Source organism: Cheilinus undulatus, linkage group 21 (assembly GCF_018320785.1).
Source record: "Cheilinus undulatus linkage group 21, ASM1832078v1, whole genome shotgun sequence".
In the NCBI taxonomy this organism is placed as follows: Eukaryota; Metazoa; Chordata; class Actinopteri; order Labriformes; family Labridae; genus Cheilinus; species Cheilinus undulatus.
This window is the reverse complement of record NC_054885.1, coordinates 19279509-19307415: the sequence shown is the minus strand read 5'-3', so window position 1 is coordinate 19307415 and position 27907 is coordinate 19279509. Positions and strand designations below refer to the sequence as shown.

Here is a 27907-nt window from a genome sequence, read left to right as displayed (position 1 = left end):
CAGCTACAACACCTCCGCATCAAGTTAAGCAGTTTAAAATGTAGTCAAAATTACACAAGAAGATGTTCATTTTAAATATTTTGTTCTAGAGTAGTGTGATGTTATAAAGATGTAAAAATCATTGCTTTTATATTTGTTCAAATAAGAAGACTCTGGAATGATGAGTCAGCGTTGTCCTATTTCTGTGAAGACATGCCCAGGCTTGTTACTCACAAATGACATGAAAAAGGGAGAGGGATATTAACTAAGAAGTTGATAATACTCTATTTGCAGCCCATTTGTGTTGTCATTACCTTACTGTTCAGCACACTTAACACATATTATTTATTGTAATGGCGTGTCATATTGATCTTTAGCTTTCAACAATATTACAGACTTTGTCTGGATTGACAATTATCATTAAAAGGCACAAATACTGAGATGTAGCTGCTCAGAAAGGGAAACTCTTGTCTTACATCATGCATTTCTAACCTTACACGCCTAAAAGACTGTTGCATGTATCCTTTGCAGAGGTATATGATGTATATTTCACATTCATCTTGGAAACTTCCATAGAAAGGGTTCCGGAAGGACTGTCTGTCACATTCATAATGGGCCATTCAGAACAACAAGACACAAAAGGCAGTAGACGTGTGTGGCTCCAGTACCAACATGAGCTCTACAGGCTAGCGCTGCAGTAGTGTTTGACTTTTGGAGGTTGTCAGTGGCTAAAATTTATGCTGAAGCCTATTGGGAAATGTGCAAAAACATTATCGCTACTAAGAGAAGCTTCCAATGTGGCATTTTGTACTTGTTTTTGATTAAGCTGCTGCTTCTACAGCTACATTCAAGCTAATCGCTCCACAGCCATTGTAAACACCGGATTACAGGACAACTCAAACTCATCCTTGAAGTTAAAAAAGCCATGCAAAAGCAGGTGGGCTTAAGAGCAAAACACCTTTTCAGTCATGAAAAGATTCCCATGCGAGAGCTAGTTTTGTTAACTAGAGATGTAACAGTGTTGTTAATACCGCAGTAACACGGTGCCTTGGTGTTGTTGTGGGCATGTGACCGTCTGAAGGGCAAAAAGTGTGTTTTTTGTAGTGGAGCAGAGCAAAGGGATGTGGGTGCTACAGTTCTCATCAGCCCTTGCATACCCATCACCTTTTGCGCTCCACTCGTTTGCCTAATCTAACAGCGGAAAAATGGTGGATGCTATGAGTGGTGGGGGAGAATGATTTAAGTGTTAGATCGTTGAGGACTTATGTTGCTGATGTGTGGAAACATTTTGGTGTCCCTGTTTCTTTTTTTTTTTTTTTTTTTGCTCTTTATTTTATGAATAAATGTGGTCCAGTTCTGATAAACTGACACTATATTATAGCTACATCTGAGCTAACTGCCACATTGGTGGCATCGCGCTGCTATTGCCTTCCGGTACAACTAAACCCCGCCCATAGCAACTGCCTCATTCTCCTCAAATGACACTGACTGGTCAGAACCACTTTTGGTTCTGCACAGAGGGAGAGTGGAGCTTAGCTTAGGATTTTCCTGATGATAGTCTTCCTTGCATTCCTTGCAAGATTACTGCATTTTGACTCTAGTGTTCACTTGTGTTTCCTGATTTCAGATACAAAAATGTAAAGAAGAAATCATTTTCTAACCTAAACCCTTTTCTCTTCTGTTTTCAGGATGGGTCCAAACAGAAGCAGGTGAGGAAGAAAACAGTGTCCTTCAGCTCAATGCCAAGTGACCGCAAGATCAACAGCACAGCTGCTTGCATGGCCTTCATGATGGAGGGATGTGAGATGAAGAAGGTGCGCTCCAACTCCCGCATGTACAACCGCTACTTCCTGCTGGATCCAGACATGCGCTGGCTTCGCTGGGAGCCATCCAAAAAAGATTCTGAGAAAGCAAAACTAGAGATCAAGGGCATCAAGGAGGTTCGTTTGGGAAAGAAAACTCCAGTTTTGCGTAGCAATGGTCTCTCAGATCAGTTCCCTGATGAATGTGCCTTCTCAATCATCTATGGGGATAACTATGAGTCCTTAGATTTGGTAGCCAGCACAGCTGATGTTGTCAGCACCTGGGTAATGGGCTTGAGATATCTGGTGTCTTATGGAAGGCACACCGTCAACATGGTGGAACCTAGCCAACCAAGCCTACGAACATCATGGATTGGCTCTGTGTTTGAGCTAGCAGATATGGAAAAGGAGGGACACATCGACCTGTTCAGGGCCACCCAGATAATCAAGGGACTTAATCCTGGAATGAAAGAGTCCAGGATAGAGCTGAAGTTCAAGGAGCTCCAGAAGGCTAAAGACCAATATGGAGAGGCAATTAATTTGGACACCTTTGTAGAAGCCTACTGTGAGCTCTGCACAAGACCAGAAATCTTTTTCCTAATGGTGCAGTTTTCTAGTAACAAGGAGTACCTGGACAGTAAAGATCTGATGCTGTTTGTCGAGGTGGAGCAGGGTGTGGAAGGTGTGACAGAGGACATGTGCAGGGATATTGTTCAGAAATTTGAGCCATCAGCCGAAGGCAGGGACAGAGGCTACCTCTCTATTGATGGCTTCACTCACTACCTCCTCTCCTCTGAATGCCATATCTTTGACCCACAGCATAAACGTGTGTGCCAGGATATGAATCAGCCTCTGTCCCACTACTACATTAACTCTTCACATAACGCCTCCCTTCTGGAGGATCATTTCTGGGGCTCATCAGACATCAGCAGCTACATCAGGGCTTTAAGGATGGGATGTCGCAGCATCGAGGTCATTGTATGGGATGGCCCTGATAATGAGCCAGTGGTGTATGTAGGTAGTTCGGTAGCCTCACATCTAGCTTTCTCCAAAGTTCTGGACATAATAAACCAATATGCTTTTGAGAGCTCTGAGTATCCCCTGATTCTGTGCTTAGTGACCCACTGTTGCATCCCCCAGCAGAGGGTCATGGCGCAGCACATGAAGAAGATTCTAGGGGACAAGTTGCACGTTGAACCCCCCAACAAAGAGGACAGCTACCTACCTTCTCCTGAGAAACTCAAGGGTAAAATCCTCCTCAAGGGTAAGAGGCTACCGCCCAGCTGTACAGATGCTGAGGGGGATGTGACAGATGAGGAGGAGGGTCTGGAAATGTCCAGAAGAGTGGGTGCTGATGATAAGGACCACTTAAACGGCTTGGGCTACAAGAGACTAAGACTATGCAGGGAACTCTCTGATCTTGTATCTCTGTGCAAGTCAGTCCAGTTCAGAGACTTTGAGCTCTCAAAGAGGGAACAAAAGTTCTGGGAGATTTGCTCATTCAATGAGGTAGACGCAAACAGGTTTGCCAACGAGTTTCCCGAGGAGTTTGTCTGTTACAACAAGCGCTTTCTCTCCAGGGTATATCCCACACCTATGAGGATTGATGCCAGCAACATGAACCCCCAAGATTTCTGGAAGTGCGGCTGCCAGATTGTGGCCATGAACTATCAGACACCGGGCTTGATGATGGATCTCAATCTTGGCTGGTTCAGGCAGAATGGCAACTGCGGATATGTTTTACGGCCAGCCATCATGAGGGAGGAGGTGTCCTACTTCAGTGCTAATGCTCGGGACTCTCTACCAGGGGTGTCGGCCCAGCTACTTCACATCAAGGTCATCAGTGGGCAGAATCTACCCAAACCTCGGGGTTCTGCTGCTAAGGGTGATGTTGTGGAGCCCTACATATATGTGGAAATCCACGGCATCCCGGCTGACTGTGCGGAGCAGAGAACCAAGACTGTGTCCCAGAATGGGGACAACCCTATTTTTGATGAGAGTTTTGAATTCCAGATCAATTTACCAGAACTTGCTGTTCTGCGCTTCGTGGTATTGGATGATGACTACATTGGAGACGAGTTCATTGGCCAGTACACCATTCCATTTGAGTGCCTACAGCCAGGTTACCGACATGTCCCCCTACAATCTCTGACAGGGGAGTTTCTACCAAACACCACCCTGTTTGTCCATGTAGCCATCACCAACAGGCGGGGTGGAGGAAAGGCACATAAGAGGGGCCTCTCTGTAAGGAAGGGTAGGAAGGCCCGGGAGTACACCACAACCAAGACTACAGGAATCAAGGTAGTGGACGAGCTCTTTAGAGCATCCACGCAGCCCCTCAGGGAGGCCACGGATCTCAGAGAAAATGTACAGGTAAGGAACTACAACTTTTTCAATTTTAGCCACGTATAATCCCAAAACTGTTATCAACTTTAAGAGTGCTGAAGGATGGTTACGGATTGGGTAGGGTTGTCTGGTCTGTCCATTAAGCTCAAGAATAATGAAACATTTTCTCTTCATTGGGCCTTTACCAAATTTTGTGTAGATGGTTTATTAATGATGTAAAACCATTCATGTAAAACTGATGCATAATTTAATTGATAATTCTTTTATCAATGTGTTTTTTGGGTGTCCAAAAAATCATTGAAATCTATTTTTAACAAATTAAGAGTGTGCTTAATGGCAACTTTTGCCTGGTCCAGTATTCCTAATCTAAGTATTTCCTACCTGTTCTCAACAGAGTAAGTGGTAATACTATTTTAAGCCTTCAGTGTAGATTGAGATATACAGTGGGTTGCCTGTCTATCCCTTAGTCCATTTAAAAAAATGAAAAATCCTTTGTAAACGTATGAGATAACAATAGCACAGTTCATTAATGCAGCTTTCGAAAGTGTTATTTGTAATTAAATGATAAAAAAATCACAATTAGGTTCTTTGCTGGTGACATCACTCAGCATCAGAGAGCACCCCTGGGGAGGAAAGTATTGATTTCTACATAGAGAAACACTAACAAAAAGGGCATGTAATCAGCTGTTTATAACTATTCCAAGCACAAAATATTTTAAAAACCTGGTCCGGCTTGGTTTAGCACTCTAATGTTACTTGCATTTTTCAGTCTCACCAACCTCTAGCCTTGCTCATGGAGGAAATCTGTCTCTTTTACGACATCCATTTGTCTCAGCTTAGTACAGCTGTTTGACCCCCAAACTGCATTTACTTTTTTAACAGTTTGGGTTTTTAAATGTGGATTAAATAACAACAAAGGATCAGGGAAAGGAAACTGGCTCTCAAACAGGAGCTAGCTACCATGGCTCACATTAAAGAGCTGTTTCGTTACACAGGCTCGTTCATGATATGTACTCTGTCTCTTAACTCTAAAATTTTACATTTATATGGTTAATTGTATGTCAGCATTTCAATTAAAAACATTTTCGTGACAAAATTAGGATTTTAAATATGTTAAAGGGGCACAGCACAAGGATCTCATCTCCCTTTATCTGGCTAGATGATGCTGGGAGGTCAACAGGACTGAGTTACTTGTAATATTGATCAGTTCAATGTCTGGTAAATCTGTTAAACTGTGGTAAAGGGTGGGGATGGTACTCAATGAATGTAGAAATTTTCTGATTATAACAGAGGTCCATTTAGACCTGGAAACTACTAACTTTACTCTGTTCATTCCTAATGGCTGTCCCTCACTCATTTTGGATCACATGATTGCAAACAACCTATTTTACTTTTGCATTGTATATTCTGCATCCTCCAGTTGATAAAATGTATAATAATAAATATCCAATGGCACAATATTGTGCTATTCGTACTGTATTCACTATATTGTGCTATTGGATATTGATAAAATATAACATAATAAATATCTAATAGCACAATATTGTGAACTATATACTCTGTTGTCAAAATCTTATATACTCTGATAGTTTAATCCAAAGTTGCTATGAGTGAAAAAGAGAGCAGCATTGATCTGTTCAAATATTGGCTTCAGCAAGTCCTTTTAACCTCTCATAAAATAGCAAAAGTCAAGGTTACATCACTAACAAACGGACAGTTATGAGGACATGACAGTATCTTAATTGAACAGCATTTCAATCTGCAGGAATTTTTTTGATAATTAGAATCTTCACTCCATAGGACTTAAAGGATGCATTATGTTACCAACATAATAATGGTATAATAGCTCAAAAAGTTTATCAGTATTTAAAGATATGACCATTTCTCCTGCTATTTACAATTAATGTACACATATTAGCAGTGAAAGGTATGCATCTCAAGGAAACTTACAATTCAAAAGCCACTTATTTGAAGAAAAGTTGAAGATTCCTCTAGATGGATCAGTGCTTGTTAGCTTGATGGTAACACAAAACAGAACTATGACCAAGCTAACAGCTAAATAGATTAAATAGCTGATTCAGATGATATTTTTTACATAAAAATAGTTCGATAAAAATGTTCCTGATATTCAGAGAAGCAAAGCTAGATTGGTTACTTAGCACCTTAGCAGTCACCAAATATTAGGGGTGTAAAGGTACGTGTATTCATACTGTATACTGAATGGATACATGTTGAACAAAGCTCAAAAACAGATGGAAAACCAGAGAACAACTCACTGTCACTGTCCTGGCAACCACACAACCACAGCAAATGACAGCAACAGCCTAAATATTCCCAGATAAAAGTGTCCTGTTTAGGAACACTTTGTTTCTCAGTAAAATACAGCAGTCGATAAAGACAACAGTAGCTCTGACATTATTCAGCAGCTGTGTTGCTGACAGCATGTCATCCAGCGGACCAATCAAAGCATTTTAAAAAGGCTCCACTCAAACAAGAATGTCACTGAAATGAGGAGGAACAACAAAATGTCTCACCATCCGGTTATGAATTTCTCATGATTTAAGATCTATTTATTATAACAGTGGTGCTCTGGTTTAGTAAATCAAATTAATTCTAACGGTACCTTCAACTGTCAGCCTCGGAGGAGGGGGAGAGGGGACTCCATCATGTATGCAGCTGTGTCATAGGTAAAGTTATCCTCAGATTTCACACAGCTCTTCTATCAGGTCCCATTGGATCAAAAGGTAATCCAGTGCTGTAGTCCATGTTGAAATCGGCAGGATAGACATTAGTCAGCATACTTAACAAGCTAACTTAAGGTTGTATGATGATGTGTTCAAGTTGGCTGGGAAATTTTAGTGTTAAAAGAATGGGTATAGATAAGTCAATATATCAATTAAAATAACCTAGTTATTAAAAAGTGTATTTATTTATTAATATTTTTATTAATTGAAGACCTTTTGGAAGGAGGTTGCAGCATAATTATTTCTAATTTAAATCTAATTTATTCAACCTATTTATTTTAATACAATTTTAAAAAATAATAATAAATTCTGTTATTTATTCCCTTCAATTACCGTACAGAAAACGTAACAAACGGTGACTTCAAAAACGAGGTACGTACCAAACCAAAATTTTTCGTACCATTACACCCCTACTAAATACTATTGCTATACTATTGCTTTCTTCCTGTTTCCTGACTTTTGCTGGCAAACAGCTGTCAAATTTGCTACAGCCATTGTCTGGAGGTCGTACCACAATCAAATTAAAACAAATTAAAATAATTAAAATTAATAGATGCATAATAGATAATAGATGCATGAAATTAGGGGTGACCTGGAATAGTCTGCGATTTGACGATTAGACTATGACCCTTATAGTCGAATGTTGTTATGTAACCAAGTTCGCACTCTGACTACATGGGGCTGCTAAGCTTGAGTTTCCGTTAGCCGTCATTTGCCAGTCATTGGCAGGTAAAAAGGGCCGAAGTCCGGCAGAAAAAAATATAACCAGTCAGAATGTCTGGCAGAAAACATGCAAATGACCAAATAAGTAAATACTGAATACTTGCATATTATATTTTGTGTAACCTAGAAAATATGTTGGAAGAATGCGTTAATATAAACTAAAAGTTGCCTAATCTTACTACATCTACTGTCCTGCGGTGCTGGGGTTGTTTATCTCCTCAGACGGCAAGCACATGGCTAATTATGTATACACGATGACGTCAAAGCAAATCTATCTCTGCGCAAGCTCAGTATTGCTGGGGACTACGCAGGGAAAGTGAGAAAGTTTGACCAGAGCTTTCTCGTAAAGCAGAATTTTAATCTCAGTGAGGTTTTCCTGGTTAACCAAAGGCTTAATATCATCAGCAGTATGGAGGGATTTTATGTCATCGCTGCAAGTAATGAAGAGGCTGAAACAAAGGGAACTGTATAGCTGAGCGTTGTAAACACCGATGCAGCAGCGGAGAGAGAGAGATGCTTACGCCGAGCAGAGTTGTAGTGGACTTCAATAAACTACCTATGACCAATCCTCAGATAAAGTTGGATTAACACAGAATCACATTGTGCACAACGGCATGGACCGCTTGGAGCTTTTAACGAAGGCTCTGTCTCTCTTCAGAGAGACAATTATATCATCATATCATATCAGTCATATCATCAGCTGATGGTGAGATTCATTTTTCATTTGAAATGTAAAGTTCTAATGCAGTGTCCAGTTAAGAGAGCACTTTTATTATGTGTTGAGATGCTTCGTTGTTGTCGCTGGAGGATGGTATTTGGCTGTTGTAAGCTGCAAAGTTATGATAGTGGCCAATGTGCTAACAGGCTAACGGTGCTGATGTGAAGCTAACTGTTGTTGTTGATGAGTTTAACGTGGGCATATATTTTGTAACTGACTGCGTGTGTAAGGAAAAGCACGCAGCTTTCATTTTGATACTTTAAACCATTTGCACAAAAAAAATAAGAGAGAGATTTATGCGTTTTGCTGCTGTTAATGCAGCAAAATAATGTTAAAGCAAATGTCCGGTAGTTGTTCTAAATGGCCGGAATTCTTGAGGACTGCTGGTTGTTTTGACTGGGGACAAAAAAGTCTAGTGGAAACGCTGTTCGACTATTAGTTGACTTAAGGCAAAATCTGACAAATCAGATTCGACTATGAAAAACCTTAGTCGTTGACACTCCTACATGAAATTATGCATTTTCTTTTGTAAATCATAAATGTTGAGTTATTTTGAAAACGTTCCCATCTTTTGCTTCTCTGTAAAAGGCAAGCATTAGGTTTGCAGAGTTTTAGGTAGAATCTTGCACATATTGATATCAGCGTTGGCAAAAATGAGTTTGGAAATATTTGCATATCTGTAGTCAGCCAAAACCAGTTATCATGCTTCTATAATATTTTGTTTCCGCCCTATTAAAACCAGTATTTATACTTGATTTCCACTAGTACTATATATCGAGGTTTGAATTCTTTTGAGTCTTATGTATATTATCTCATGGTAGTTCTGTATAATGACTTGACAGCAGAGATCCTGTTTTCTAAGTTTAACTACCGACGGTTAAAAAGCAGAAAATCATTTCAACCTAACAGAACTGAAAATCCTTTCTTTGCCTCAGTAAGTCCAAACTGATGTAACCATTCCTAATTGGACATTTCACTTACTGTTGTGGATAAAGGCTTGTCACTAATTGTGTGCTATTAATGTTGCAAAAGAGAGCGGCAATAAAGTGACATTGCTGTACAATTATGAGCTTTATGAATAGAGTAATCATTTATGAGGGACAATTATTGCCTAAGGGAGAGGACCGGGTTGCCAGGCACTTAGTGAACAACTTAAAAACTCCCCAGCATGAGCGTATAAGGATAAGTACCTGCAATGGCTGATGACTGGAAGCAGAGGCTTTTCAGTGCATTTATGATTAATACAATCTTCTCGTTTTCAGTAGGTCTACGGATTACATGTTTTGTGTTGTTTGCTTGTTAGTTTGGGGTGACAGGCTTTTGTTTGCTCTGATTGCTTACAAATTAAGAATAAAATTGCTTTACACCTTGATCACGAATTCATTAACAGTGCTTTGATTATCAAATGAAAAGGTCCATTAGCAGTGAGAGATAGTTGAAGCACTGATTAAAAGATAAGTATAGAGAAATTCAGTTAAATTTTGTTGTGCTTGAATGTAATTAGACAAACAAGTACCAGCATGATTATTTACTTGTTTACTTTAAAAAGGCCCCTGTTGGTTTATGAATTACTTAATTTGCTTTATTTATAAATCAGAGCATCATTAATGTGGACAATCTAAAAATATAAGGATAGGCAGTTATCATTTATGTTTTGAGGTTTTGCAACAGCACTCAGCATTTCCTTACACAGCTGTGTTCAATACGTGATACTGAAGAACACATTGCAATCAAACATAAACTTTTTTGCTCACCAGCCACTGTGGCTAGTCACTAGACAGAATTTTCTTGCTGTACTTCCAACTTTAAGGTTTTATTTATTTATTTATTTATTTTTGCTTCAACCCTGGAGAAAACAGAAATGGACTAATAGAATCTTTGGGCTTATAAAGTGGGCACAAATCTAGCAATTTGCTTCTATTTTGGGGAAAATTGACCCCTCTCTTTGCAAAACAGCTTCAATAACCATCTACCACTATAACAATTCACCATCACTGTTGCTAACAGCTAAGCCCAGTTAGAATAAAACATAGTATGTATAAATTCAGCCCACCAAATTGGCTAGTGGGAGTCACTGCACTACCTGCCATGGCTGAAGTCCACCTGCGTTTGGCCGGTTGGCAGGTGTAAATGTCAAGCCCTTAATGCAATGGTCAGCTCTTCCTTGATAGATGATCACTGATAAAAAAAGAACACTCTGTAACAAAGGGCGCATACAGGCCCAGCTTTTCCTCAAGTACAATTACCCCCACTCCCTTGCTGGGTCACACTTATTACTCCCGGGACTGAGCACACAGTTACCTCTTGAACACAAAATATGTCATCAGTTCTAAATTTGACATGTGTGGCTTATTTTACAAGAGGACAGTGTCAGAGTCAGACAATCAGACAATCAGGTAACTTTACTGATTTGGTGACTTATTTTGAGTTATTATGGTCAGAAACAGCCATGCTACAATTGGTTCAAATGATCATCAAGAGGAATGGTTTTTGCCCATGCATGGGTTCCTATGTTCCTCATCACCAACTTGTTTCTCCCTTTACACCAACACTATATGGCCAAAAGTTTTTGGAAGGTTTTCTTAAGATTTTTGAGTGTTTATGAAAGAATTTTTGCCCATTCATTCTGTAGAGCATTTGTGAGGTCAGGCACTGATGTTGGACGACTGAACTCATCAGACTGAGTCTTTATAGTCCTTGCTTTGTGCTCTTGGGGACTGTCATGTTGGAATGGAAAAGTGCCTTTCCAAAAGTGTTGCCACAGAGTTGGAAGCATAGCATTGTCAAAAATGTCTTGGTATGCTAAGTCTGAAGACCGTGATGTGTTTGAAACTCTTCAGCTATGGAATCATGAGTGTTGGCAGCTTTTGCGCACCATGAGCCTTAGCAGTTGTTGACCCTGCTTTGAAATTTCATGCATTGTTTTATTGCAAAGGTGAAATCCATCACAGTACCACACATTAACTCACTGAGCTTGTCAGAACAATCTGCTTTGTATCACAAATGTTTGCAAATGGATACTGCATGGCTAGGTGCTGTATTTTATACACCTGTGGCAGTGGGTCAGATTGAAACACCTGAATTCAATATTTAAGGTGTGGCCAAATACTTTTGTCCATGAAGTGTATTTTACAACCTTCGATGGTTGATCAAGGGAGGACAGACTTCACCCCACTATTCTGCCTTAATGTGTTACATATTAAAGGAAAGGTAGCAGGGACATTGAATGTCAGTCAGTTGACCCTAACTGACAAAACGATGGTGAGATCATACATTGAAGTCTGATTTTTCTAAGCACAGATTTGAATAAATAATGAACACAAATGTACCTGTCTCACTTTAAAAATGTTGCAGCAGGCCATAGATAAATGGTATAACTGATCACTTTGGCTTTGTTTCTGCCTTGAATAGATCAGCCCTATAACCTGGAGTCATGAGCACAAGAAAGCATGAACGGATGCAGGCTCAACGAAATCAAATATAAAATGTTGAAGTCTTTTGTAGGAATATATTAAATTAGATAGACTCCTGTGTGTTTCCGGAAGCTGATGGAGCACTCTCTTTAGTCCAGTTTACTGCATATCTGCAGGTCATAAATATCACTGAGTGTCAATCCTGCTTCAGTAAGCAGTAACTAGAGTGTAATGGAACAGCAAACAGAAGACCTGACCAAACCAAACAAGCAGTGAATGGGATTAGAAATCAAGTGACATCCAGTCTTGTTTTTTAAAGTTGTGGAAAAAATCATACTCTTAAAGACATGATTTCTTCTCCAACAACCCAAAACAGAGAGAAATATGTTTGCACACTGCTGGGGAAATTGATCCTGCAATTTCAGAGGCAGTAACATTAGCAAATTATAGCCTGAATGGGATGAGATGAGGGTAATTTCAGGGAAATCATTGTAGATAAAAGTGTGATAACCAGCGGTTAATGAACAACCCTGAGAAAAGTTTACACCTCACTGTTTAAAGGATTTGTTTTAAAACGAGTTCAGAGAATCCAACAGATGATAAATGGATCATTTCATCATTAGGTCCTAATCTGTGCAGGTGCATGAGTCACCATGGGAATGTTTAATTAAAAAGGCTCGATTATAACTGTGAAGTCAGCCCTGTAGATCTAATTCATTGCTGTCAGTTGTGTGAATTGGGCAGAGTTAGGGTTGGGTATTAGTAGTCTCACGATTACAGAAATGGGGATCGCCTGAGTGCAGCGAATGTGTCTCAAGTAGTATAAAGACTCCTGTGTCTGGAAGGTCCAGTCACTGGATAATCAGTATTCCTGACTACCATTACACCATGTAGGCAAAGGAACACTCCAAGCAACTCAGAGAAATCATTGAATTGTTTAAGTCAGGTGATAGATGCAAAATAAAATTCCAAGGCACAAAACTCAAATTACATCTGGACTAGAGTTTGCTGAAAGGCATGTGGGAGACTGCATGGTCAAGTGAGGCCAAAATGGAGTTTTTAAGCCATCAGACAAGACACCATACACTGCACATTGCCACAAGCACACCATCTCCTCTGTGAAACATGGAAGTGGCAGCATCATGCTGTGGTGTTGCTTCTCAGCAGCTGGCCATGGAAGGCTTGTAAAGGTAGAGGGTTAAATGAATGATGCAAAATGTAGTAAAATCCTAGAGGATGATCATATTCAGTCTGCAAGAGAGATACAGCTTGAGAGCATATTTAGGGTAAAAAATCCAAGGGGGTTAATGCTTTTTATAGGCAGTGTACACATCTGGTGGAGGATCCTTTCTCTTACACTACCACCAGGATGAAAGTTGAAAACTATACAACCATGCATTCACATATGCAAGGTTCAATCAGCGTACTTGTGTTCACTAAAGAAATAGCCACAGTTATGTAATACACACTGCTGGTACTACTCTGTGCTCCCGCTCTGAGTCATGTCTTAATAGTCCTAACCTGAAGAGCGGTAATATACATTTAGATGTGAATCGGCTTCTTTTAACTTGATCAAACAACATCAGTAGTGCTTCTGCTCCCCAAACCCTAATATCCTCAGGTTTGAAATGTAAATTTAGGTTTTTTGAAATGAGGAGATAAAAGTTAATGAAAATAATGAAAGATGTGAAGAAAAGAGGAAGGCTTTTAAGAGGATAAATGAAGGTGTTTTTAGAAAAAAAAAGGCCTTTGCCTTTTAAATGTAAAAAATGGACTCTTAAAAGATTTGTAAAGGCCAGCTGTGTGGAGTCTGGTGCCTTGGATGTTAGTGGGGAGGCTGAAGGGCAGAGAGAGGGCCTGTGCCAATAACCCACAAGGCAACAAGCAGACTGGCTCTGAAAGCCCGTGACTTGAAGCCAAAATAAGATAATAAGACGACATCAAAGTATCTTTTTTGACTTGCAGTCTCTGAAAATCCAAGATATCATGGCATACATCAGAGACAGAGAGCAGTGGGCATACACACTCTTCAGATGCCACTATGAAAGCATTATTTCACTTCACTTGTACTCCCTTCAAGGCTTGTTTTATCCCGAAACAGCAAAGCTTCCAGGTGGTCTGCTTTAAATAATAACAAGAAGTCGGTGGGAGACTTGAATGAAGTCCTTTTCCGGAGAGCTGCTGCCTGTGAACCTTATAAAGTGTTGATAGAGCCTGCAGAGAGCTGCCAGCCTAGGGTTTTTATTTGCTGGAAAGCGTGAGTGCCATCATAGGCACATTCAGCGGCACTCAATACTGCTGCCAGAGAGGAAAGGAGAGAGATCCACTGATAGAGGCAAAAAGAGAAAGAGAGGGAGGGGGGCAAACAGAAACAAAAGCAGTGTTGTAACCGGACACAGAGCTCTCATTGGGGAATGTTGGAAGGGGAGTAAAGTGGGGGAAGGGAGTAATTAAAAACGTGAGCCTCTCATTGTGTTTTTTAAACAGCATGGCTTGGAAACACAGTGACTTTAATTGCACAACACTTATCACAGAATATTCATGCACCTGGTGGGGTACAAACATATTCAATTAAACAAAGCGTATTGACCGAAATGACCAAAATGAGACATGAGCACAAGCTGTCACACACAGGCTTTAATCTACAGCCCTGGAGCTGTCCATGCTATTGTGACTGTGCTCAGTGGCCCAAGAGGCGTTAACCATGGCTGCAGTTCCGCATAAAGATTCAGCTACTGATACCGACTTTGTCCCCTGGCCACTCTCTCCAGCTGCAGGAAGGTCGGGCCCTGTAGTGACAGCACATCCTCTGCTGTAGGAGGTGATGGGCAGGATTTTCTCTTTTTTTCGGCAAGGCCAGAGATCCAACCCAGGGAGACAGCTGGTTCCCACACTGCAGCATGCAGAGTGTGTGGACCGATTCCCAAATACCAACACTGCACGGCTCTAAATGTTCTCCTACTTAGCTCTTCCTGCATCTATTATTCTCTCTCACAATGTCTTACTTGATTTTATTTCCTCATTACTTTCTGCCATCTTTCTCTTTCATTGTTTTAAGCAGTGCTTACAAATGGCATAAAAACAGTAGTACTGACTTTGTTTCTTGTACTCCCAAGCTGGCACTGGATGAAATACTGTGACTGTTAGCTGCCAAGTTTGAACCCAGGCATGCTGAAAGGCTCACTCCTGTTTCTAATTTTTATCCCTACTCCTCATGTGCAAATGCTTTCTTGCCCCTAAGAACAGAATGTAGTGCTGAAATCTTCCCTATGAAATTGATTGGTAATCAGTGGAATTAAAGGCAAGTCCAAAACTCAGTAGCAAACCAATAGTTTGCAAGGCATTCTGGGGAGATTTGCCCTAACACTTGCTTTTGAGAGTGTCTGGAAAATCTGTTGAAAAGGCACTGCACCCTAATGCTCCCAACAACATTCGGGACACTCGATCTTGATCTTGTTGGTGAAATTTTATATCATTCTTTAAGCTTTTTGAGAAAGGTTGACTAAAAACACTGGGGAATATTTGAGGATATTTTGGGGTATTTATTAAGGGATTTTTAAATATTTTTTTTACTAATGTTCACACATAATTTTGGTAACCTATTGGGAATTTTAGGGGCACAATTCTTATGTTTTTATCTCTAATTTAAATGGAATTTTCCAAGACCTACGAAACTTTGCATGAAAATTGAGTTTCTACCTGGCCTTACCAAGTCTTGTGGTCCATCATCAGAAAAGTGAGAACACCATACGACTCTCATTGACTGATACCATTTCTTTACTGACTGAATGGGCCCCTACCAACTGGTTCACACACTCAACAAGTGTAGAAATAAAAATAAAGATAATAGTAATAATGATATTGTTGTGTGTGTTACAGTAAGATAAGCCTGTTATCTTCGTACGCAGACATCCTTTTTTGGTGAAAACTACTTCTGTTCAAAGACAAGGTTTTGTCATAGTTATGCAAAAAGCTCAAAAGAACAGGGGGCCAAAATGCAGAAAACTCAAAAATGATTTAATTAAACAAACAAAAGAAGTTACTTAAAACTAAATCTACTGGAAGGCAAAAAACGCTGGAGAATCACTTGAAGTTACACAGAGGGAGACATATGATGATCTGACGAAGGACAGGGAGAAACACAGAACCTAAACACACAGGGAGTGATTGCACAAGGAGAGACAGGTGTTATTAACGGGACCCAGGTGAAATGTGTGAGGGTAATCACAGTAAGGAACTGAGGCAGGAAAAAAAAATGGAATCACATACAAGGGAAGGCAACTACAAAATGAATCAGGAAACATGGAACATTTCACAAGACAGTTACCAAGAAGTACACAAGGACTGAAAGACAACATAATAGTACACTAGAAGCTTAAATAAGGAAACACTGCAAACACAGGAGGATACAAAGGCAACAAACTAAAACCAAAGGAGAGGGGAATACAAAGAACACAACACAAGGAACACTCAAACACAGGGAGGGACAAAGATTACAAAATAACAGTGGATACTTGAAACTAAGACCTGGGAAAATCTACTACTACACAATGAATGCAACACAGAACAAAACACTGGGAGCTAAAACTCTAGAATGAAATACAAAGGAAGTCAAAACCCTGAAACATAAGAGGCTGCAAGTTAAAACTTCAAAGGTAGAATGTAAATTAAACACATAGAAAATCATACAAGAAATACTGAAACACAAAAGATGATTGACTAAACAACACTAGGAACATTATATAACAGAGCACAAAATACACAGAAAAACAAGGGTTATGAAATGTCATGTCATCTGCAGACAGATTTTTGAGGAAGAAAACCATGGACATGAAAATGTAATTCACCACATGTTTCGAAAGTGGCAAATGCATTTGTAGCCATGCAAGCTCAGAGTCTTACTCAAGGACACTACAACATTTAGGGAGGAGGAGATCAAGGTTCAAACAACTAACTCTGTAATTGATGGCAGAGTGGCCTTTTAACTGAGCTGCACCTGATATAAAATGTTCTGTTATTAGTCCCAAAAAGACTTACTGATTGCATAGTATTTGATAGATTTAAAGTGTATTGATGCATAGAGAGAAAAGTAAATAAAAATACTCAAAAGAATGTAGATGAATGTACTTAGCACCTTTGGACTGCTGTTGGATTTGGCTCCAGAGTCTCTGAGCTACTGAATGAGGAGTCTGATGTTATACAAGTATCATGATTCCTCTCATTAAATCTCCTCTCTTTGGGTCACCTGTAAAATGCTGCAGTATTTGTCATTCCATTAACACTGCTATCACTCAACAGGATGTAGGCTGTGCTTGCTTCTTTGATCATTTTGATTGAAACAGAAGAATGCTTTAGTGACAGCTTGGAGGTTCAGAGCGAGTGGACAGCGTGTGCAGAATACTGAGGAGTATTCAGTATTTTATAACGCAAAATTCTAAGCTTATATTTAAATGATGCTCATCTGTGGAGCAGCTGAACATCTGTTAATGCAAAGCAGAGTATTCATTATGTATCCATTCTTTTTTTTTTAACCAATGTATAAACCATCTTTTGCACATTTTCTTCCCAGAATGCCATGGTGTCCTTCAAGGAGCTGTGCGGCTTGACTCCAGCAGCCAACATGAAGCAGTGCATCCTGACTGTGTCGACGTGGCTGATGAACAGCGAGCGGTCTCTAAGAGTGACGGTGGACTTGAGTGAGACTTACCCCTCCATGGAAGCTCAGGGTCCTGTGCCTGAGCTGCTGCGCAAAGTGCTAAACGCCTATGACATGGTAAATAACAATAATGCACACATGGCAAAGTGAGCCAGCATGTCTACTAAAATCCCCTTTTAAAGCAAATATGATCATAGCAAATTTAACACACTTGAACTGGATGTGAGACAAACACCCTAATTGTTAGGTGTAACAGCTCAATAAACATGTACTCCAGGTGAAGACAGAATGTCAAAGCACTCAGGCATTAAGTATGATAACAGAGGAGGCTCTGAGTGCACTTCCTGCTCAGTGCACATCTTCATTGTTGCTGCTCTTACAAAAATAAAACAGACAAAAAACAGAGAGGAGCTTCCTCTGTCCATTAATTCCACTTTGCTTATCATTTGAGTCATGCATTCACACGGCTGGATGAGTTTTAAAAGGCTTCTAAATGTAGCTTAAACCATCCGACAGGTCAGATTGTTTAGCTGCAGCTTCATCTTGTATAATTCCACATGTCCTTTCCTCTCCTACAAGAACACTGCATTTTTCACAACTTGACATTGGCACGGCCCAAAAGGAGGGGTTGGAGGAGTCCGTCTGTAATTAGTTATCACCCGCTGTTTCCTCTCCTCGTCCTCCCCCCCTCCCTCCTGTGAGGCTTGGTGGGAGCTGGTGAAATGGGTCATGGGAGAGGAACAAGGTTGTTGTGTCCACGTTTGTTCAGCTCATCGGCACTTCTGCTGCTGACACCGTCAGGAGAGCGCTGACATCAGAGTCGACGCAGCCAGCAGATCTAAATAGAGGTTGCTTTAGATTTTATGAGGCTTCGCACCAGGCGGGGAGGCTCAGCACTGTCAGAGCAACTCTCACGCTTCGGTCCACAAAGAAGTTCCTGGGGACAGGAGCAGGAGAAGTCTCTGAATCCAAATTTTAAACTTTAGAGATTAGCTGATGCAATTTCATGGTTTTAAAAAGCTAAAAATGTTCATCCTACAAAGTAGCTCATTTGGTGTCTGTTGTTTTAGAGGTTGTTCAAAATTCACACTTGTCACTCTGTGAAATAGCTACAACACCAAGGCTGTCCATAAGGGGGGATAAAGGGGAGAGCTTTCTGGGGCCCAGCCAAACTGGGGCCTCCTTTGGGGTCAGGACAATCATGGTCCATTGTAAATTTAAGCTGTGATAACCATATTTTATTTTCAACCAGAGTAATAAGCACTCTTATTAAAGCAACAAAACATGAGCCTTACTCATTTATGTAGTACAAATATATCCTTTAAAAAAATGTAAACCCCTTTTCTTAAAACAGAATGGCCTTTTTATTGGTAATCATAACTATGTGGATGGGCAGATTGAACTAAACGATGAGGAAAGTAATGTCAGACTTTATAGCTAGGCCATAATGTGCACTAATGCAAGAATGCCAAAAAGTAAATCAAAAAAAAAAAAGACAACTTTAATGGAAAAGAACTGGACATGTGAGCAAAATGGAAAAATAGGCAAAAGCCTGAAAAAGTGGGTGGAGAGTGGCAAAAAGAAGTGGGAAAACTGGATGTAAAGCAGCAAAATTGGGTTAAAAGTGGCAAAAAAAATGGTATAAATGAGCATTTTTAAAGTTAAACCGAAGGCATTTGAGGGTGATGTATCAGGTTGTAGATGTTTTAACTGATGACTTTCTGCTCTGTGACTCTGGATTTGGTCTCTCTGTGATTGTCATTGCTTTGTTTTTATGTCTTTGTCAACTGTGCTGCCATCTGTCTTGGCCAGGACACTCTTATATATGAGATTCTTAATCTCAATGAGGTATTTTCATGGTTAAAAAAATTTGAATGGAAAAATCAATAAAGCAGCAACAATAGTTTAGAAGTGGGAAACAAATTAACACAGAGGTGGGAAAAAACATTTGGTGTCAAGTGACGAAACATTGCCGTGAACTGGAAAAAATGTGGCAACAAAAGGAAAACTTGGGCATGAAACAACAAGAATGGGTTAAAAGTGGTGATAAATGGCAAGACTTGGCAAAATTCTGAAAAATGGGAAAAAAGTGGGAAAATGAGCAGGAAGCAAAAAGGGTTAAAGGGAGGAATGTGGGCACAAAGAAGAGGAAAAAATGGGCACTAAGTGGCACAACAGAGGAAAAATGAGAGAAATGTGGCAAACTAGGGCAGAAACTGGCAACAGAGAATAAAAATTTGGGAAAAATGGACAGAAAGTCACAGAAAAAAGGTAAAAATGAGCAGAAAACAGCAACAGCAGTTTAGAAGTAGGAAAAGAAGTGGAAAAAAATGGGTGTTAAATGACCAAACAGTGCCAAGAATTGGATAAAAGTGGAAAAAATTGAAAACTAGGGTGTTAAAAAGTTGAAAAAAGGGGTTAAAAGTGGGAAAATGTGGGCATTAAGAAGAGGAAAAAATGGGCATTAGGAGGCAAAACAGTAAAAAAATAGAAGAAAAAAGTTGCAAACAAGGGTGGAAACTAGCAACAAAGCATTTAAAGTGGTAAAAATTGGATACAAAGTGGCAAAAAAGTAGTAAAAATTAGCAGAAAGCAGCAACAAAATTCAGATGTGGTCAAAGGTAGGGGGGGGAATATGGCAAGAAGAAATGCAAAGAAATGGCCATTAAGTGACAAAACAGTTGAAGAAATGGGGAAAAAAGTGTATTTTAACAAAAAAGGTTTAAAGTGGCAAAAAAAATGGAAAAATGTGATTAAAGTGCAAAAAGATGTAGCAAAGAGGGCAGAAAATGTGGTGAAAAGGTCTTCAAAAGTAGCATGGATTTATAATCCCAATAAAGAACCCAATAATATTTTGCATCCCAAAAGTGTGGCCCATTTCCCAATGCCCCTCTCAAAAACAGAGGACAATGAGTGTGTGTATAAATGCATGTGACCTTACTGAGTATGGTTGCCAACATGAGACCATTTACTGCAGGATATCAGTGTAGAGCTCTTGTCCTCAAAAAGCCCCATGTGGGCCGCAACCAGCTGAGGTTGTGACCCTGAGCTGAACAAAGAGTCAGCACACTGGATCTTTGTTTCCAGGAGTCATGCCAGGCAAGCTTGCATTTGCACAATTCACTACATTTAAATGTATGATGTTCAAAGTGCATCCAAATGTGTGGAATAGGCGCTTGTCTCAGTCGCAAAAGTTAAAGCCAGGTTAGTGAGATTCAGAGCTGGGACTTGCCTACAGATGTGCGCCAGCTTTCAACAGTGCTCGGAAAGACATCGAGAAGAGGAGAGAGCAGAATGCAGTACAGCTCTGAGACATGCTGCACCTTGTCAATATCAAAATACTCGACTCTCACCTACATAAACAGCTCACAGAAAGCACAACCATCCTCTGGAGGCTGCTGAAGAAATTCTTTGAAATATGTGCTCTTCAAATACTGCATCAACAACACAGACTTTGCATATTTGGCTTTTGTCTCATGTATAAACCATTCCTCTGAATAAAGCTAGTGTCCAATATGAGCTCCCTTTGCAGAAGCCTCAGCACCCAGTTTTTATAAGAGCAGCAAAACAAGAGAAGGCATGCACATGCACACACTATACACACACTTCCTGTCTTCCCGCAAACCGGAGTGTAAAACTTCATTAGCTTCCTCCTCGGTGCAGCAGGGCTGCCTAGCCCAGCTGCTCCTCCTCAGCCAGTGGGATGATGTTTAGGGATCAAACTAAATTGTTGTGTTGGTCAGATGCTTATGAGGGTGGATACAGGAAGTTGCATCTTTGGCATAGTTGGTTTCATTGTGTTACCAAAAATGTGAGTGGGAAAAAACAAGTCATCACCAAGCTTGTTGGCTCATATATGGAATTTAACTCTGATAATTTGTCTTGTGAAGCTAAACTAATGTTGTGATTTATTGATCAAACCCTTTTTATTGGAAGGGCTTTATTGTCCAAGAGAGACAAATTTGTTTGCAGCAGAAATCCACACAACCCTGTGTCTACTGAATATCAAACAATTTCAAATGTCCATAGTTTCCTTGAGTACAGCTTGTCATAATAAACATCCTATTTAACTGCTTAACAGTGCAAAATCCTGAATTATTTGTGTAATTTAATACAATCTATCACTTGGCAACCAGGATCTATACTTTTTTGAACATTTTTACTAAAGAAAATTAACTGTGCAGAATCATTTCCTTTTGATGTAACAAGTGCAACAAGCTTTATGCTATGAAGGAGGATGCTGGGGTGGAGGAGGTTAAGCTTTGCCAGCAGCAGCAGCAGCGTGAACCCTATGGAACATAACATGGCTGAACAAAGAGACCAGAAAAACACTTTTGGAGGACATGCACATTAAAATTTTATGTCTGTCTCGTTTACCACAAAAAAAAGTAAATGTTGATTGTCCTTAGAAGACCTTGAGTCACAAAAACATTTTCATGTGTACACAAACTTTCTTCAATCTCAGAAAACAACCAAAATGTACTGTTTAGCAAAACAGAAAATAATAGATGTGGATGCACGTCTGCCTAGGGCTGGGGTCGGGAACCCGCGGCTCCGGAGGTGCATGCGGCTCTTTTGCCCTCCCAAGTGGCTCTCAGCAGCTGTAGCAATGGTTTACAAAGAAAGAGCTAGCCGCACGGACTCCACATATTTCCATCTGTGCTAAACATATCATGCGAAAATACCCATATGTTGAATTTCAGAGTGAATATATATTGTTTTAAAAAGTTAATGTCCCTTTTTATTTTAGACTCTGGACACTCATAAGAAGAGTAGAAAACTTCTCTATTATTTTTGCTATTATTAGACTGATGGTGCTAGTGTTAAATTCACCTGGTAGGGGTAAGCCAGATATTTAGGTGGTATCTAATGAAGTAAGGTGATTTTTTTTTTCTTTTCCCTCACAAAAGCAACACAATTTCATTAGAAATAAGTGTATAAAAGTACACCTGAACACAGGAAATAAAGTGTTAAACCTCAATATCTCATGGGGAGGACGCCTACACATGCCTCTCAGGAAAGACAGGAGAAAATACAGTGCAGAGGCTATATTTAGAGGCTCGGGCTCTCTTTAGAGGGGAAGAAGCCTTTTGGAGGAGAGACAAAACATCTTCAAGAACCTCAATAAAGTCCAGTTGCGCTCTTGAAAAAGACTTGGATAACCATGACCTGGATGAATAAGAACCAGCACAGACATCAGCTAATTAAAATGACCTGTTGTTGTTGGGGGGTCAAAACTGTTTGGTAATCATAAACGTGGAATTAATCGCTAAATTCTATGGAGTATTTTCTCTCAGTATTTCTCTTATCTGCTTTTTGTTTTACCTTAAAAGTCTTAAGTGTGGTTACTTTTCTTAATACAAACTGTTGCCCTTCTCTGTCTTTTAGATGATCCAGACCACCAGAACCCTGATTGAGTCAGCTGATGTCGTCTACTCCAAGCTCACACAAGCACAACGAGCAGGTACGGAAAGTGCAGAGACTTCATCTGCTGCATCATCCTCTGTCTCTGAACACGTTTATTTTCTTGAGATGTAGGCATCTAAATGGTAAAAATATATGAAGCTGAGGACTTTTCCCCCTCTTTTTGTGAAAATGACTCATCTACTCTGAAGAAGGTAGATATGCAGCGTTTGCATGCATTCCACATTGAGCCCTCCGAGCTGATAGAATGATCTAGTGTATCTGCTGCAACAGCTCCATCAACATCAACAACAGGGGCTGCTGTCAGCAGAATTGGCCATCATCAGTTAGTCAGTGGGAAGTAGTTCCTGTGTCAGTGGGCAGGTGAAGATAATCAGCCCAGCACATAGCAAACAGGAGAAGGAGGATAGAGTGAATAAACATCCTTTAAGAGGGCAAGAGAAATGAGAAGTTTTGACAGAGTGAGGAGAGACAGAGGGAGGGGAAAGCTGAAAGCAGCATCACTACTATAAATGTAAGAAAAGAGTGCTTAATATAAGAGGTTAGGCCTTCAAGGGTAAAGACAAAATTGACCCTAATAAGATTATTAGAAAGGAAATAGATTCAAATGATAAAATCCTGTGGGTTGACTTCTCCTGCCTCTTTTACATTCAGCTCTATTTGTTCGTCTTTTGCTCTGCTTCTCCTACTGAGCAGATCCTCTGCTGAAGAGCTCTTCAAACCGGAGGACATAGTTTGAATACTGAGATCTTCATTTTAACCTAAAATAGGCAGTTTTAGATGCAGCTGGAATAAATCTTAATACTAAAGACGACTCATAATAGAGCAAACATTTGTATTTAAGTGTTAATGTTGTGTCTTCTGTGAATGCTAAACCTTATGTAGACAGGGAAGGCTCACTCACTGGCACATGCCAACCAGACATCCTGAGGCCGATAAGCCAATTTAAGCCTGCTATGCCCAGCTTTACTCCCTGGTGTCCCACAGAGAGAGGCATATGCTTCACTCCCCACACCACAACAAGCCAGGATGATATTCGTGTGATGCAATTACCCAGGGATGTGGGCTTAAAGCTGCTGCTTCAGTCACAGAGCTGTCCCCTGGCTCTGAGGTTCCCCGGCCCAGAGCTGGACGCATCTTCAAAGGTGATGAGTGCAGAGTTAAGCAGAGCTTAAACCCCACACAGGCGATGCCACACTCACAGCAGCTTCAAGGATAGAGCTCTATTTATCACTGCTGTCCTGTAAATAGGTTTTTCTTTGAAAATGTCAGATTTTTTGGAGAAAATCAAAACAGTTTGATGCCTTTTGAAAACTGTGGATGATTTTAAAAGGGCCTAATACAGTGCTGTGAAAAAGTATTTCCCTCCCTGATTTCTTTTTTTTTGTTTGTTAGTTTTTTGCATATTTTTCACATTTAAATGTTTCAGATCATCAAAATCTTTATATAAGACAAAGAAAACCTGAGTAAAAATAAAATACATTTTTAGCACAGTCCCTTTTTTTGTTAACTGAGTCAGGAGAGGGCTGCAGAGGTTTACCAGTATTCCAAGTTTTCTTCATGTGAAAACTATTATATTATAACATAATACTCGATTTACTGACTGTTTAATGCTGCAGGTCCTGAGGGTTTACTCTGGATTTGGGAAATCTGCTTTTAGCTTTTATGCTCCTAAAATGTGGAACAATTTACAGGAAACTCTCAAGATTGGCATTTTAGTTTCTCTTGGGCAGTTTAAGGAAATGCTCAAATCATTTCACTTCAGTATGTGATTGTTTTAACTATCATTATTCTTTTTTTTTTTTGTTTTTGTGTCTGATTGTATCTCGACATCATTGTAAATGAGGGAAACCTCAATGATTATCAAAACTTAAATAAAGGTTAAATGAAAAATTGTGGGTAATGGCTCGCTTTGTGGTTGGCTGGAGTCCCAAAGCCCTAAAAATGTCATTTTAACCTTTTATAGGCTGATAGACGATGACTTTGTTGATTTTAATACATTCACTCCTCTTTCTTTCTTGTCCATTACACAAGCTTATGGCTCTGTCAAACTTTTATCAAGGAATTCTCCCTCGTTCCTTGTGTAATGGGAAAAGGATATTGCTCAGCTAAATAACCTGTTTAAGCTGAAACAGTAGTTTGATTTGACTGTACAGGTAAACCTACTTACTGTTAAACTGCATGTGGCTACTTTTTGGTGTGTTTACTAGCTGGAGCTGCATCTGATACGTCGGTATATCCATGGCTACAGTGGGGCTCTCAGGTGTCCTTTGGGCTGAGGTCATTACATATTCTCAAATCACAATGACGATGAAAATGCAGCTAATCGTTCAGGCCTAGCTGAGATACATTTAAGTGTCAATGGATAATCCCAGAATCCCAGAACTGAACTGTAGGGTGGAGTAAAGGGTGGATGTTGGAACAAAGCACGTCCTAGGGTCCAGGTGAGTAGTAGGGTTGCCATGAGCCCCTGAGCCCAGAAAAGACCTGGACACCAGTGTTAATTTCAGCGACTAAAACGATGACTAAAACTATTCAGGGACCCCGGGTTTGGCAGAGTGTATAGAACATACTACCATGGCTTGGAACCAGATTTAGGTAAGAAAATCAAAGCTTGGACTAAAAGTAAAGACTTAAATGTGAGGACTTTTTATGAACTAAAACTAGACTAAAATGAATTTCGTCGACTAAAACTAGACTAAAACTAAAAAGGGTAGAAATGACTAAAATGGGACTAAAACTAAAAGACATTTCATTAAAAGACTAAGAGTAATACTGAAGTTAAAAACAGCTGCCAAAATTAACAATGCTGGACACAGAAAATGCCGTTGAGCTTGAGCTTTGCTGCCGAGCGACACACGTGTGTAAGCATGTGTCGAGCTTGACTCTGGCCGCCCTCCGCCTCTCCAGCCCTAGGTCATGGCATATCAGGCCTGTGATGAATCCTTAGTGCCTTTCATGCCTAAAACTTATGACTGTATAATCATTAGCTGCATTGGCTCACAGGTGAACTGCCATTGCACAAAGTACAAAATGTTTTCAACATCACCTTAAAATGTGAATCAAATTTGTTTAATGGTCTGAAACATTTAAGTGTGACAAATATGCAAAAAAATTCAAATCCAATCAAAATGCAAACAGAAAAGACAAAATTGTGAGTTTTGTAGCATTACTCAAGCATGACGCAATGATGTAGCACGGCCCCTAAGGGGCTTCAGCTGCATGCCAAACGTAGCCTTTTCCCTATCGCCCACTCCTCCACCCCCAGCACATGCCTCAATCTAAACTGCCACCATTCTCAAAGGCACATAGCTGCCATGTCGGCCCATTCATGCTTCCAGACATACTGTTGTGAGTTTGAACAGAAGAAAGGAAAAAAAAGATTTTCTCTGACATAATGTGGCTTTCCAGCAGGCTGTCAGAGAAACAGATGGCTGTGCACTTTTTACCAAAACCTATTCACTTAGCTTTTTATGTGTAATGGTTCTATAAAACTTTACCCTTTGCCTGCAGTTGAATGTGGGATGAAGCAATTTGAAACACTTTGCAACTTGAAGCAATTTTATTGCTGACTTTCTTTTTGCTTGTGTAGAACAGCGCCATTTATATTAATACATAAAAAGATGACAGAGAAATAAATATTAATTAGTACTTTTGCTAGAATTCTTGCACATTAAACAAGACAATTCAGTTACAAAAAAAAAAAAAATCAATGGAGAAATTATGATGCTCTGCACTGCCTCCATACATTCACATTTTCTATCTAGTATAATAATCTTTTCTCTGTTGAGAAGCAGATTTCTTTCCGATATTAATGCAGAAACTCCCACGCTCAGAGTGCTCTTTGTCCCCTCTGCATGCATCCTGAATCATCGGGTCCCCGAGGTCTGCATGTCTGCCACGGCTTTGGATCGCAAATAAGCATAATTCTTTCATAATGACAATTTAATGACATCATCCTCAGGAGAAAAAGATAGACCATGTAACCTAAACCTTCAAAACCTTCATTTTTCTACAACAAAACAGGTTTAAATGAAACACCTTTAGTCTTTTTAACCATCAGAGTCACAGGATTCAGTGAAAAAGCAACACTGGAACAATGCAAAATGCTACTGTATTCTTTTCTTGTTTAGCCAGTCTCAGTTCACTTCTGATTTTCAGAGACACTAGGATGCACTCATGACTCCAGAAGCATGCATTGGCCATACGATTTTGTTTGGACAGAGAAAGACAATAGCAGCATCCTCAGCACAGACAGTCTGTCAGAGAGTGGAGTACAAAAATAATGGACCGGCAGATTTGCATAGAATTGAAGGTTTTGTCTATATGATCGATTTGGAAGCCAGAGGTATAATTTGGTGTAATTTGGCTGTGTGAGAGGCAAAGAAGGGTGCTATTAGAGGACGAGCTGTCTGAATAGGAGGGGGAATATGTGATGGGATAGGATGTTTGTGTGCGTATCTGTGCTTCTGAGGCCTTTGATTGGACCTGACTCCGACTTTTGCACCAGCCTGTAAGAGCATGCTCTTCTCATCAGCTAAATGCTGCTGCGACAAAGCCTTAATCACAATAAGGTGCAGGCTGTGATCTGAAATGAGGGACCTGAACTCACCTCTTACCTCCTCACTTGCCTTTCATTTTTTTAAACCGGAACAAATGAGCGGCACGTTGGCAGATTAACCGCTAATACAGCAGGAGATGAGAAACAGGGATGATGTGGGACAGTTTTGGGTTGCCATGGCTCTTACTTCCCAACAGCACCTCCTCCTCCTCTTTCCTCTCTATTTCCTGCGCTCAGTTTATGCCCTGTCATTATTGCAGCTAATCAGTTTAATTTGGGAACTGAAGCTGACGTGTTGATGAGGATGGAGAGGTGCTGGATGATCCCCCCTGGGCGCTATTGATGGCTCCTCATCATGCACACTGCTAATGGGGGACCAGAAAGACAGCTGGGATGCAGAATCCGGCACCTCCAGATGCTACCACTGTGTGTCCGTGTGTACACTCTGTCTTCATGCATAGCTAATCTGTTTTTGGAACACAACTCCCACTTCGTCCCCCAAGTAGCCCTTCTTAGCGCCACCCTCTTAAAAAAGGATTCT

At 40.1% G+C, this 27907-nt stretch overlaps 1 protein-coding gene across 1 annotated transcript in view; it reads left to right on the top strand.

Moving 5' to 3' along the window:
- si:ch211-210g13.5 (inactive phospholipase C-like protein 2) overlaps nt 1–27907 on the top strand; it is a 110575-nt gene that overhangs the window by 66915 nt on the left and 15753 nt on the right. Inside the window, exons 2-4 of the mRNA XM_041777701.1 lie at nt 1668–4154; nt 17295–17498; nt 22770–22845. Coding sequence (XP_041633635.1) covers nt 1668–4154; nt 17295–17498; nt 22770–22845 — 2767 coding nt within the window. The remainder of the gene's footprint in view (nt 1–1667; nt 4155–17294; nt 17499–22769; nt 22846–27907) is intronic.